Consider the following 13,685-nt stretch of genomic DNA (forward strand, 5'->3'; position numbering starts at 1 on the left):
GTTCTTTCCCAGTTTTCCCATGGGTTGCTCTTTTTTTCTCTTCCTTTCTCTTCATTTAACAGGAACAACGCTAAACCAAAGCAGGAATCGCAGTTTGATTTCAAAGCCCCCCAGGCTGCACAGGTGAGCTCAGCTTCTTTCATTTGCTTTGTTTACCTGGTACTCTGGCTTCCAACTCATTCAGACTATTTTTGTGAGACATTCTTAAAACTGGGGAAAAAATAACATTTTACAAGGTAATTGTTTACCACCACCAAGTCCTCAGATCCAGTTGTTTCAGAAATGAATGAGCATTTAAAACTTTGCTTTTAAAATGTTTGAATATCTTTTTTTTTTAATTTTCTGGGAGAAAAAGAACCTAAGCCAAATACAGCCTCTAGCAAAAGAGCAAAGTTTATAGAAGCCACTGATAACATGAAAGGTTCTATGGCCCCAAAGTGCAATTTTGAGAAGGAGAAATTAGATTACCAATATTGAATGGCCCGGGCACCAGACTTAGAAAAGGAATGGTGGACCATATTAAAAATGTGTCATTTAAAAATAGGATTAATCCTCAATCATAATTCATTTGGGGGGTTTTTTGTTTTATGTTTTATTAATGATGCTATGTACATTCTAGGCCCTTAATAGAATGGATATATGAATGAATGGATGGCTTGAACGAATAAATGAATGGCTAGAATGAATGAATGAATGAATGGCTAAAAAATACTTGTGAGAAGCCTGAATTCGACCTGTGGACTTCAACAAATCTTCTACTTCCATGTCTTTCAGCAGGACCAAGATTTCTACACTGTTGAACTGGAAAGAGGAGCCAAAGGTTTTGGTTTTAGTCTTCGAGGTGGCCGAGAGTATAATATGGATCTCTATGTATTGCGGTTAGCTGAGGATGGTCCAGCAGAGAGGTGTGGAAAGATGAGGGTATGTATGAAGAGGGAATTTATAATTGCAATCACCAAGAGACTAGCTAATGAAACATATCTTCATTTTTTCTGCAAAGAGGTGGGGAACTACAGATAACAGAATGTTGTCTAGATCAAAAGACAAGGTTGTCCTTTCAGTTGGTTTTATTTGTTACTGAAAAAATTCAGCGCTGGCTAGGGGTGGGATGGGTTATATCTGGAAAGTGCTGGGCCTGAAGTCAGAAAGACTCATCTTCATGAGTTTCAAATCTGGCCTCAGACACTTAACTAGCTATGTAACCCAAGGCAAGTCACTTGGCCCTGTTTGCCTCAGTTTCCTCATCTATAAAATGAACTGAAGAAGGAAATGGCAAACCACTCCAGTATCTTTGCCAAGAAAATCCTAAATGAGGTCACAAAGAGTCAGACATGACTGAAATGACTGAACAACAATGAAGAAAATTCATTAATGAAAACATATCCTCTTTGAAAGTTATTTATAAACCAACACAATCCTAAAACAGTTTTTACTATATCTAAAAATTTACCCATTTTGTAAAGACAAATCCACTTTATGAGAATCGAGAGGCCTAAGGGATTTAGATACTCATCATAGGACTCAAGGGCTTGGTTTTGGTAGAAAGCTGGGATAAGTTTCAAAGAGAGGGAATTCATTCATGCAGTTGAAAGACACAAGTAAAATCTTCCCCAAAAGCAGAGAAAGAAGGGAGGAGGTGGGGGACACTGGGCCAAGAAACTGGAGAGAGGGAGGAATTTCTTTGTCCTCGTTGCACAGAATTCTTAGGTTGTCCCCAGTTGAACTTGGACCAACTTGTTATAAAGCTATAATATAAGCTCTTTTGCTATATTTTCTACATCATCATAGAGGTGCCTGTGTCGTTAGATTCCGAGGACTTCCAAATGCCACCTCAAATAAACAACAAACAGTTGACTTGGGATTTGTTCCATACAGCCAGAACACATAACAGTTATGGTGACTTGTGCTCAGGCCCTCCTTTTACAGGGCAGTCTTTGTAATTTTATTTTTATTATTCTTGGGCAGAAAATTCAAGGTTTCACTTGCCTCGAGATTTGAGGTAACAATACAGTTTGAACTCCCCAAGATGCTCAGGGCTTTTCTGTAGGGACCTCACTCTGCCTACATGGTAAATGGGCAAGCTGTGCTCACATGTGAGACTAAGGCACCCAGAAAACAATTAGATAAAGGTATATTGGTAAATTAGTCTTTTAATTTATTATGGAGAGGCAACAGGGTGTAGTGGATAGGGAGGCAACTTTGTGGTCAGAACCAGCTTTGTGACCATGGGTAAAACATCACCCCTCAGTGCTGCTGGGCAATTATCTAACCTTATGAGGTACATACAGATGAGTTGTTAATCTTCCTAGGTGAAGGAAATTTCCTTACTGGAGAGTTCTCTACACTGGCAAAATCACAGGTTTAGAACAAGAAAAGAAAATTTTTAAAAAGCTTAATATAAGAAATGGAGTAAAGCTGTCTCCTCATAAACTTCCAGTTTATCAGGGGAACCAGAAATGGTATTGATTCTTATTCATTATTTTGGCCTAGTGGCTAGATGCCTGGGGTTAGAACCTAGAAGACCATAGTTCAAGTTTTGTCTTGGATATTCCTACTCTTATGACCCAGGGGAAGTCGCTTGACTCTATGTCTCTCAAGCACAGGCTTAACTAGAGGTTCAGTCTAAAGAATGCTGGCTAACGAATCAGAAGATTCATTACCAATATCATCTTGGGCAAATGATTTAAACTCTCTGAAACACAGTCTCCTCATCTGAGAAGGAAGGGGTCAGGGTAAATGATCTCTAAGCTGCCTTCTAGTTCTACATCTGAGATGCCATAATGCAAAAGGAGGGCATGTTGTTAATTACACAAGGTCCATTTGTCTTCTTACACCTTCCCTCCATCACTGAAGTTTGCTCTCCTTTAAAACAACAAATAAGTTACACACACACACACACACGCACGTGCGCGTGTGTGTGTGTATAAAATACTATGGTGAAAAGTTGCTATGTTATGACATTTATGTAAATATGTATATATGTGTATGCACATGCATTTTATGTGTGTGTATGTATGTGCACATATACATACATATATACCCACACGTGTATATGTACAGAGAAGGGGGGAGGGAGAGGGAGGAAGGGAGGAGAGAGGAGAGGAATGAAAGTGAAAGAGAGAAGAAAGAAAAAGAGAGATGGAGGAAGAGGGAAAGAAGAAAAAGAGAGGAAAAAGAAAGCTGGATATTGCCTCCAATTTTAACCAGATCAAAGAATAACTGGACATACTGTTGATCTCTTCTGCTTTCCCAGTCAGACCCTTGGCATTTTCAGATATATAATTAAGCAAAACCCCTAAATAAAATTCAGAATTGGCATTTTTAAAAAGGGTTTCAGCCCTCAAAATCTATAAGAACCAGTGCACAAAAATAGTTGGTAACATCGAACAAGAAGATGATAATAAATTTGTGGGAGAATTTCTTGGCTGTTCCCGACTCTAACATGTAATTCAATATGTTCTCTTAGAAATTATCTTGGGGGAGGGGAGTAAGGTAGGGAGAGGGATTACTTAGGAGGGAAATTACTTAAAACAGCATTGACATGCGTTCACTCAAATACTTGAGCAAGGAGCTTTATCCGTGTAATCCTCAAATAAAATAGTACATGCGATGCTCTTCATAAGCCTTACAACACTATGTAAATGTTACCTTTATTTTATTCTCAAGAGTCAACATAGGAAGTGATGCTGAGTGAGGAGACAAAGGGATGGGGCAATGTAGCTCCGTTCCTAGGTCATTTTATATTTATTGGGTGTGCATTAGTGACCAGGGGTGACTTTGACTTTTCCCATCCACAGATCTTAGATGTTTCTATAGTAACAGTGCTTGAACAAAGCTCTTATACTTCTCTGCCCTTTATTAGAAACACTATTGATATGGACTCTTTTTCTTGTGCTGAGATGTTTGAATCAGTTACAACTAAAACCTAATGAACTCCCTGCATATTTGTCAGATCACCATTTGAATTATGGTGGATTGTCCTAGTAGCTCTAATTAGTGGTGGGACATAACTAGGGAGATACCCTAATTCATCTTTCATCTGCATCCCATAGAATTCCTTTATGTAGATCTCATATTTCCTTCCCCAAACCAGGTGAGTCATGTTATTGTGAGGTGGGCAGCTCTGGCCCTTGTAACAAGTTCCTACTCTGATACTCTAATCTTCTCCATTTTTTTTTTTGATTTGGTAGATTGGTGATGAAATCTTAGAAATCAATGGGGAAACCACGAAAAATATGAAGCATTCTCGGGCTATAGAACTGATTAAGAATGGTGGCCGCAGAGTTCGTCTATTTCTGAAACGTGGAGATGGCTCAGTACCGGAATATGGTGGGTCAAACTATGAAAACATTCCTTTCTTCCCTGGCATCACTCCATGAATTTGTCTTCAGAGCCGCAGCGGGAAATTACTTTTGTTTTCCTTTCTCACCAGTGTCTTACCAACCTTTTTGCAACACGTGATTAATTGCCTCGCTTGTTCTGAAATCTCTGCACATTTCATCCTTTTTGCTTGCTTCCATGGACCGGGGCGGAGAGTTAGGCAAGATCATCGTAGCCCCCCTTTTCTGGTGATCAGAGAGAGAGAACACTTTGTCTAGTCCAACCAAGAAAGAAGGAATGTTTGTTTGAACTGTGCCAAACTGTTTCTCATTGCTAGCACAAAATGACACTGTTCTTTTAAAGAAGGAGGAAAGCAGGTTTCCTGAGTGATATGTTGAGGCACAAATACCTTTTTTGTTGTTGTTGAATTTGTGTCTGTATTCAGAGACATGAAATTCTCAGCTCTTCTAAATCTCTGTATACAAATCACTCCTTCTCTTCCCACCCAAATTCAAACCTTCTGAGCCCACTGTTGTTAAAAAAAAAGTCTGTTAATATGTAGTCATATATTTTTAAATGATAAAGGATGAAACACATTTCCAGTGCTCATCATGGGGGAAAGATGCTACTCTACCTTTCCTGTAAGGAAAGCTAAACGCTACACTATTGTTCCTTTATCATAGCTAGAGACATGAGTAAACAGCACTGATCTTGATTTAGATTAGGGTTCTGATGGGGAAAATATTGTATATTATGATAATTATGTCCTATTTATTTGAAATAATTGTTTTAAAAAAATTATGCCCTAGATGTAGGGCTCTTCCCAACCAAAGGTCTTCAAAGTTTCTATAGAAACTGTGATTGAAGGATACCCTTGAACTTGGCTGCCCCTTATTAGGGATACTAACTACTATTTAGACCTCCTTTCTGAAAGTCGCTCTGCACAATTCACAATTGAATTCTGGGACTTTGCTGAGATGTTTGAATCAAGTGCCACTCAATGTGATGGGGTTGCCCATTTGGAACACTCACCTTCCCAGTGGCGTATGCCATTTGGCATGAATACTCTGGGCCAAAACCAGGAGGGTCTGCTGAAGGCCCCTTTAGGAAATGACCCGATGGGACTCTGAATTCCAACTCCAGTGGAGGAATGGTTCCAACATTCCCATGCAGTGGCTGGGCACACCTTTCTGCACTAAACCTCTTACCACTAGATTCAACGATGGCACTGAAACTGTGTGAAATTCTGTCTTCCTCTTTGTCTTCCCTCTATGCTCCTCTTGTTTGGATGTACCATGTCGTTGGGGACCCATTGTAACCACCCTGTACAGCTTCACATCTCAAAGTATATGTCTGTTGCACTGAGGATGAAAAAAAATCCAAGATTCACAAATGTTCTTTGGGCTAAAAATAAAGATCATTAAATATGCAGTTTCAAAGGAAGGGTTTAATATACCGGGCTTATGCTGCTGTAACCATTTGCAAGTGTCATTTGGGCGTAAGCCCCTCAGCTCTATCAGTGAGAGTCACAAGTGGGTTGATTATGCTATGTTCCATTCCAATATTTTTCTTACTCGATTGGAGCCCACTCCTCTGTGAGGCTATTTTTGTAATGAGTTTTTTGTACTTAATTTCACCACCGTCGCGGTCTTCAGGGGGGCGGATGGGACTCTGGGTTTGGTTTGGTTTTTTGTTAATTGTCAATGCCTTTTCTATACCAGCCTGTGTCATTATTCTGGATGTTAAAAAGAAATGGATGCATTCATTGTCTTGGGTTTTTGAGTCACCTTTTGGCTGTCTAATTATGCTACTATCATAATTGCTGTCTCTCCAGCCTTATTTGGGTGTCGCCTTAGACTGTCTGACTGGACAAATAAACTTTCTTTGCCCTAAGATAACCAAATGAAGATTTATTACTTTTTTTTTCTTTCACCTTTGTTATAGGGAATCTAAATGTTCAACTTTTCTCTCTCTCTCTTTCTCTTTTTCTGACTGTTCTTGGTGCTGGGCTCTCACTTCCTCAGCGATGATCCCTCCTAATATCGCTGCATGTATGAGAAATGACAAGCTCGGGGAGGCTTGCTTCTACCTTATGGGCCATAACCAAACTACGGTTTGTAGCCAAGTCAATTGTAGGTGTTTCTGTGCTGTGGCCTAATTCCCTCATTGCTTCTGCTTTGCTCTATACTGATATGTATGGCAATTCATTCTGAGTGCTCCCCTGCCTTCTTTAAATTGTAAGTACATGACCTAACCTATTCAAGCTTTGATCTGCCTGACAGAGTAAGTAGCTGACCAGGATCTAGTCCAATCTGTACCTGCATAAGTATCCCTTCCCACCTAGAGGAAGCTCAAGGGCGCAGTAGTTAAAGGAAGACCTGAGTTCAAATCCAGCCTTAGACACTTATTAGCTGTGTGACCCTGGGCACGTCATTTAACCTCAGTCTTTCTCAGTTTCCTCATCTGTAAAATGAGGATGATAATGGCACCAGCCTCCCAGAGTTGTTATGAGGATAAATAGCATTCATAAAGCACTTTGTAAACCTTGATGTGGCTATGAATGCTATGTTCGTGTGCTATGTAGCATATGAATGCTAATATTATTGTTGTGGTTACCGTTTTTATTATCACCCCCATCCTCCCCGACAAATGACCCTCCAGCTGGCACTTAAATGCCCAAAGTGGAGGAGAACCCACTTATTCTCTTGAGGCTGCCCATTGCACTTTCAGACACCTCTGGTTATTTTTTGTTATGTTAAGCCCCCAAAATTGGGGTCTCTGCTAATTCTACCCATTGCTCCTAGCTCTTCCCCTTGGGGCCAAGTAGAACTAGTTACAGTAGATGACTTTTAAGGCCCCCTCCAGTGTCCAGCCTATAATCCTGCCAAAAGATCATTTACAGGCTCACAGGTTTAAAGTTGAAAGGAGCCTTAGATTAGGAGCCATTGATACTTGTGTGACCTTAGGCATGTTCCTTCCCCTCCCTGGCTCTCAGTTTTCTTATCTGTAAAATGGAAGGGGACAGGGGGTGAATTAGACGGCCTCTAAGTTTTCTTTGAGCTCCACATCTGTGATCCTAAGTATAAGCCCTTCAGTTACCAAAGGCAGTCAGTTATCATGGACTCTCTTGGTCTCCTAAACAAGGAGGCGGAGTGAGAAAAAGCTATTGCTGTATACTTACCAAGTGATGGGAAACCCAAAGCTCATGGCTCCCTTTTCAACACCTACATTTTAAAATGAGCCATTTTTCATCTCCCCCACAGTAGACACCTCCATGTAATAGTGAAAGAATGAAGCTTTTTTTTATCCTGAAATAGGGTTTGGGGAAAGGTGAAGAAATGAGATGGCATCACAAGTCAGGCAGTTTGGCTCTAGGCTCCTGTAATTTGTAATCATCAGCAAAATGCTAACTGTACTTCTCCCCCACACTTGAAACTCTAGAGGAAGATGGGGATGGGGAACAGGGCAGAGCAGGCTGACTGTTCATGAAGGGCCTTGAGTGTTGGTAATGTGTACATTGATGCCGTATGAAAGAGATTTACTGAGAACATCTGCATTCCACTTTTTCTCTGCCACTGTCATGATGATTTACTGTGGTAGAAGAAATCATTCATGAGCATCTGTCTCAAATGGTGGTTTGTGCATGCGTGCGCATGTGTGTGTGTGTGTGTGTGTGCGCGTGTGTGTGTGTGTATGTATGTAATTTATATTTAGGTAAACCAAACTTCACTGTGTTATATGGAGGTGTATGTAGCTAGCTGTAAAGATTTATGGGACGTCATTTAACATGTCTACATACCATTTCAGATGACTCATTTAAGGATCCTCATGGTCAAACCCCTTAACAATAGTGAGAAGAAGAAAATGTTAGCTAATTGTTCTATAGCACTTAACACACTTTCCATAAGAGTTCTCATGGCCTTCATGAACAAAAGCTCTGTGAGGCAGGCTTTACTGGTAAGACTATACCCATGTTATAGCCTTGGAAATATAGGATCAGAAAAGTTCATTTACGCCCAATAGCAGCACACAGAATATTAGCTCTTCTAGCTTAAGCTTTAGTTGTATTTAGTACAAGAGAAGAATTTCTGAGCTCAGAACTTACCAGAAACAATCATTCTTCCATATCACTCCAGCCCCTACACCTTCTCCCATCCTTCCCTCCCCCTCAAAACCCACCTCTTTTCAAAACAACTTATTTACAGTGAAGGAAATTTTTAGTTTAGTTGCTCTAGTCAGGATCTGACACCCTTCAGAAACTGAAATCATGACTGACATTGACTGTAATTGTTGAGATGACTCATGCCTAGGCAAGTGTGTAGATGTTGGGAAAAATGGGGAAAAATGATAGGCTAGCCTCAGAGCATCCCGAGTACTAATCGATAAGTCCCCCTATTTGTAGTTAAATTGAAATTAACAAAGCTTGAGTTGGCTTCCATTACTGACTGTCTTAACGGTTGTTTGTTTTTGTCATTAATGGAGTCTGAAATGTAGTGAATGGTGCCTGGAGCTAAAGGACTCTTATACCAAACTGTTACTTTTATTTCTTCCAGACCCCAGCAGCGACAGGAACGGCCCCCCCACAAGTCCACAAAATGTACCGGAAATGAAAATCGGGCCATCCGATCGGAGACAACACCCATCATTGGAGTCCAGTTATCCACCAGATCTTCACAAATCATCACAACATGGGGAAAAGCGGGCATATGTTAAAGACCCAAAAGGCAGCAGAGAGTATAGCAGACAACTCAATGAGCACCACACTTGGAATGGAATTTCTAAACGACCTGAAGGGGCCGGAGCAGGGAGGCCAAAGGACCGGACACCAGAGGGAAGGAGAGAAACCCACCAGGAGAGGATGGTGATAAATGGACCAAAAAAGAAATCACCTGAAAAGAGGCGAGAGGGAACAAGAAGTGCTGACACTACTTTGGAGCGGAGAGAACGGCATGAGAGGAGGCGAGAGATTTCTCCTGGGAAGAGAAGAGAATGGTCACCAGGCCATAGAAAAGATAGTTCACCCAGCAGACGGAGAAGATCCTTGGAAAGACTCTTGGATCAAAGGAAATCTCCAGACCGAAGAAGGGAGTTCTCCCCTGAAAGGAGGGCCAAGTCCTCTGACCGAAGGAGAGAGCGGTCCCCAGAGAGGAGGCGACCACGGTCACCTGAGAGAAGGAGAGAACGGTCACCTGAAAAGAGAAACCGAGATGACAAAAGCAGTCGCAAAGAAAGGGAAGGCCCCAATCAGAAGCCAGAGATGAACAGAAGTTCCAGACATCCCCCCGAGCAGAGAAGGAGACCTTATAAAGAATGCAGCACTGACCTCAGTATCTGAGCCTTTTTGCATCACATTCTAGCCTTTACAGGGTTAAACATTTTAAGAAGGTAACAAATTATTTAGTTTCTTATGTAACAAAGCATCCAATACCTGATCATCTTAAGGAATAGCAACAAACACTTTATGCAGATGAAACATATAAGAAAAATATATGAAAAGTATTGTGCCTGATGTATCATATTAAAGAAAGTATTTTTAAATGTATACTTTTTTTTGAAAATTATTTGCCAAATGCTGGCCCTAAAGGATATAAATTTTGTTTCTACATACAGTTTAGAGTTGGAGAATCATCCTTAACTGGGCAGCCTTTTCCTCTCATAGTCAAATGGGGCAGTCAGTAATTCCTCTAGGGAAGGAAGTTTATCGATTACATTTAATTATTTGGATCCAGACTGTTATTTAGTGATTTCCTGCTATACTGTATCTAGGAGTTTTGAAAAGAAACGGGGAAGGGGAAGGGGCAAAAGCATTATGCCAGTAGGAGCTGAGGACTCTTCCTGAAGAAACAGAAAGCAAGCTATCCTCAAAATGAATTAACTGTTCGGAGAGACTACTATTATGATGAAGGATATTTATATGAAGACTAAGCAGCACAAAGAGATTTACTTGATTCTTGATTTAGCGCTGGTTCAACCAACAGTTTGTATCTTTCCTGTCTGGTAGGAGATAACAAGACAGGAGCCAGGGCTGCCACACCCATGGCACAAGGGTAGGCCACCGAGCTCATTAAGAATCCTCAACATCTACCAAGGTCGCATTAAAGCAGCACCACCGCAGTTTAGCTCAAAGACTAGAAGCAATTGTACCAAATGCCAAGCATGTGTTGTATCATCTTCCTAGAAGCAGGATAGCAACTAAAAAATGGGGGTGCACGCGCAGTATAATGGAGGCATTTGAAATCCCCAGTATACAGTGGATGTGTTCATTCTGCGTAGCATAAAACGGGAGACGTTCCTTGCCAGAAGTTTTACTTAAGGGAGTCAGGGAGGGGAGAAGGACAAATTTCTGTATTTGTTTTATTTTACTATTTGATTCTTCCTGAGGCGAACAGGATACGCCTTGTGAATGCAAGAGGAATATCCCCAGGATGACCAAAGAAGCCATTGGGAGAGTTCACCCAGTCTGGTTGGGAAGCTTCCACCCTGGTGACTTTGTTGCTTGAATAGCTCTGGACAACAGAACAAAATGCAAGGGTTTGGGGAGCGGGGGTGACTTTTCTTTCTTTTTTTCTTTCTTTCTCTTTTCCTTTCTTTCGAGTTGTAATTTTTCAAGATGCAAGTAGTGTGGTGACGTCTGCTATGGCCGTGGTTTACGGCTGGAATGGATTACTGCCTAGCTGAGCCAAAATGTTTGCCGTTCCCTTTGGACCACTTGAGTAAACTGCTGCTTGTGGTGTATTGGTGTGTCCATGGTCTACTGTTTCACATCTTCCATACAGACACCAAGCATTACAAGTCTATCACTGTTGTTCCCGTGGTACTGTAAAAACAAACAAAAAATATTTTTAAAAAAACCACCAACAAAAACAAACCAAGATGGCCAATCATTGTGTGTACAGAGTTGAAACTGTAATTAATAGAGCCTGTTAAAACACAAAACAAAACTGTTGCCTTTTTTCTTGTATAAAAGAGAATTTATGACAAAATTTAGCTGTGAGGAATGTGATTAAGTGTTTATATTTCTGAAAATGAAGCAAATTGATTCATGGGGATATATTTTAATGTACACTGAATCAGGTATGTAAAGCTATTTTAAAATGGGAGCCTCTATAAGTAATTCTCAAGCTTTCATTTATCCTGTCATGGTGGGCCTGCCTGTGGAATATTAAGCCCTTGTACACATCCTCTGTTCTCTGCTCATCCCTCCTTGCTGTGTGCTATAGGCATAATGCTCTTTTGGTGTTGATGAAAAGAAGTATGTGGGCCAATCTTTTTATAAAACACTATGCATATATAAATACAACATTGTTCATAGCTTTATTTGACTTTTGGGTTTATACATGGTGTGAGTAGGAGTCAAAAGTAGATGGGGATTTACTCAAAGCCAGCTACTTTCCTTGAAACAGACACAATGTCTGTTGTTATGACGTAGAAGGAGAAAGCCTGTGAAAGCTGTTTTTGTTATTAAATAATTTTTTTTCCATACAAAGCATCCATCCACCTGCAGTAGTCAGATTCAGGAAGAATAACCCTGAATAATGCTGTTCTTGTCTGGTTCATTTGGGGCTTTTTCCCTCCTAAGGCAAGAAATTGGATTTCACCTAAGGCCCCACCACTAGGAGTTGGTTGATTCCTGATTTCTAGCCAAATACATGATGTGAAATGCCTGCTGTCCCCAGGTCAACTCAATATTTATTTTTCTCTCATCAAGGTGGAGCTTTGAGTAGATCCCAAAGTGAACCTTAGGGTAATTTATTGTCTGGGGTGATGTTTAGAACTGAAAAATCTGTGTATAACCAACTGGGGCCAGTCAAAGTCTCTGAAGGCTTGGGGTGTGGACAACACGGTCCTTATTCCCCAATTTGAGTTTTCCTTTGGAAACACTGTACTGTATGAGGACTATGCATAAAGTCAAAGGTTACAGTTTTCTCTGAACTGCTGTACTTACCATCGGGTACCATTGCTGGTTCACTGCTCTAACTAGCACACAAGTCCATGTCTTGATGGGAGGTGACTGATGAGTCTATTTTGTATGTTCAGAATCAAACCATTTAGAATTATTCCCCCCGCCACACAATCAATGCCTGAAAGAATGTTGGGGTGCAAACCAGACACCCTACTTGTATTTTTTAAGTTTGAGTCTTTTGTGAAAGATTTTTTTAATGCATTTTTACTGTAAAAAAAATACACGGAAAATGTATGCATTCCATAACAATTACTGCTTCTGGATTTGTATTGTTGTTGTCTCTGATTTGTCGCCTCAACTTTCTGAATACATTTGGGTCAAGTCTTCAGCTGGGTGCTTGCCAGTTGGGCACTTGTTTCCAACTAACTGAACCATCCGTGTGTCACAGCAAGGCTAAATGAATACCATCCTGGGTTCATGCTCATCTGCCACGAGTAAGAAGAACAAATTGCACCATAAAATTCCTTCAGAGACTCTGGCAAGCTGCTCGCCTTCCTCTGACCACTCCTTTAGTTCCCTATTTCTTCTGTATTAAAAAAAAAGGAATTTTAGAGTTGGTGGATTCAAATACCACCTCAGTTAATTAGCACAGTGTCTAGCATTTAGTAGGCACTTAATAGTTATTTCGTAACAACTACTTGTGTGACCTTGGCAAGTCACTTTAACTACTCTGGGCCTCAATTTCCTCATCTTTAAAATGAAGGGTGGATCAGATGGCCTCTAAAGTCCCTTTGAGTTCTATACAGGGGATTCTATGATTCTGTGATCTGTAAACTATTGAGTTTAGTGGTGTCAAGCAGAAATGAGGGGGCACTAAACCAGAAATAAGGATCCCCCTAGTGCCACATATTGCCTTAGAAAATTATATTTCTAGTGGATTTTTAATGAGTTAAGCATTTTGCAATGACATTTTAACCTGGTTCAAGCTGCATTCATATGGGATACCTCTGATCCAATCCAACACATAGCCCTCCCTCAAAAAACAACAACTGCTCTATAGAATTCTGAAGGGGTCATTTAGCCTATGCTCAAATACCTCCCTTGAGGACACAATTCACTACCTCTCATGGCAGCCTGTTATAGTCCTGATTTTTAGGAATTTTTTCCTTCCATCAAATATAAATGTACCTCAACTTCCTTTGTTCAAGATTTGGATTGTCCAGGATACCCTATCTGGGCATCCCTCATCTGGAAAGTAAGAGAGCTGCACTGGAGAATCAATGTGGTCCCTGCTAGGTCTAAACCTACGATTCTGTGTTTGCATTGTTCGTGCCCCAAAGAGGTAAAATCGAATCCCTCTTCCACATGGCTTTCCTTCAGATTCTTGAAAACATCAATAATGTACCTCTTCTCCTGCCCCTCCCCAGTCCTTTCTTCCCTGTAACTTCACCTCATTACTTAA

At 40.7% G+C, this 13,685-nt stretch overlaps 1 protein-coding gene across 6 annotated transcripts in view; it reads left to right on the forward strand.

Moving 5' to 3' along the window:
* Window positions 1-12,546, forward strand: part of MAGI1 (membrane associated guanylate kinase, WW and PDZ domain containing 1) — a 709,255-nt gene extending 696,709 nt beyond the window's left edge. For 4 of the 6 annotated variants that reach the window (XM_036738388.1, XM_036738391.1, XM_036738390.1 and 1 more), the window contains 4 exons: window positions 63-123; window positions 775-921; window positions 4,191-4,329; window positions 8,874-12,546. In XM_036738388.1, coding sequence (XP_036594283.1) covers window positions 63-123; window positions 775-921; window positions 4,191-4,329; window positions 8,874-9,655 — 1,129 coding nt within the window. In that variant the 3' untranslated portion in view covers window positions 9,656-12,546. The remainder of the gene's footprint in view (window positions 1-62; window positions 124-774; window positions 922-4,190; window positions 4,330-8,873) is intronic. The other 2 variants (XM_036738389.1, XM_036738393.1) reach the window with 1 other exon arrangement.
* The last annotated feature ends 1,139 nt before the right edge of the window (window positions 12,547-13,685 follow it).

Source organism: Trichosurus vulpecula, chromosome 9 (assembly GCF_011100635.1).
Source record: "Trichosurus vulpecula isolate mTriVul1 chromosome 9, mTriVul1.pri, whole genome shotgun sequence".
Classification (NCBI taxonomy): domain Eukaryota; kingdom Metazoa; phylum Chordata; class Mammalia; order Diprotodontia; family Phalangeridae; genus Trichosurus; species Trichosurus vulpecula.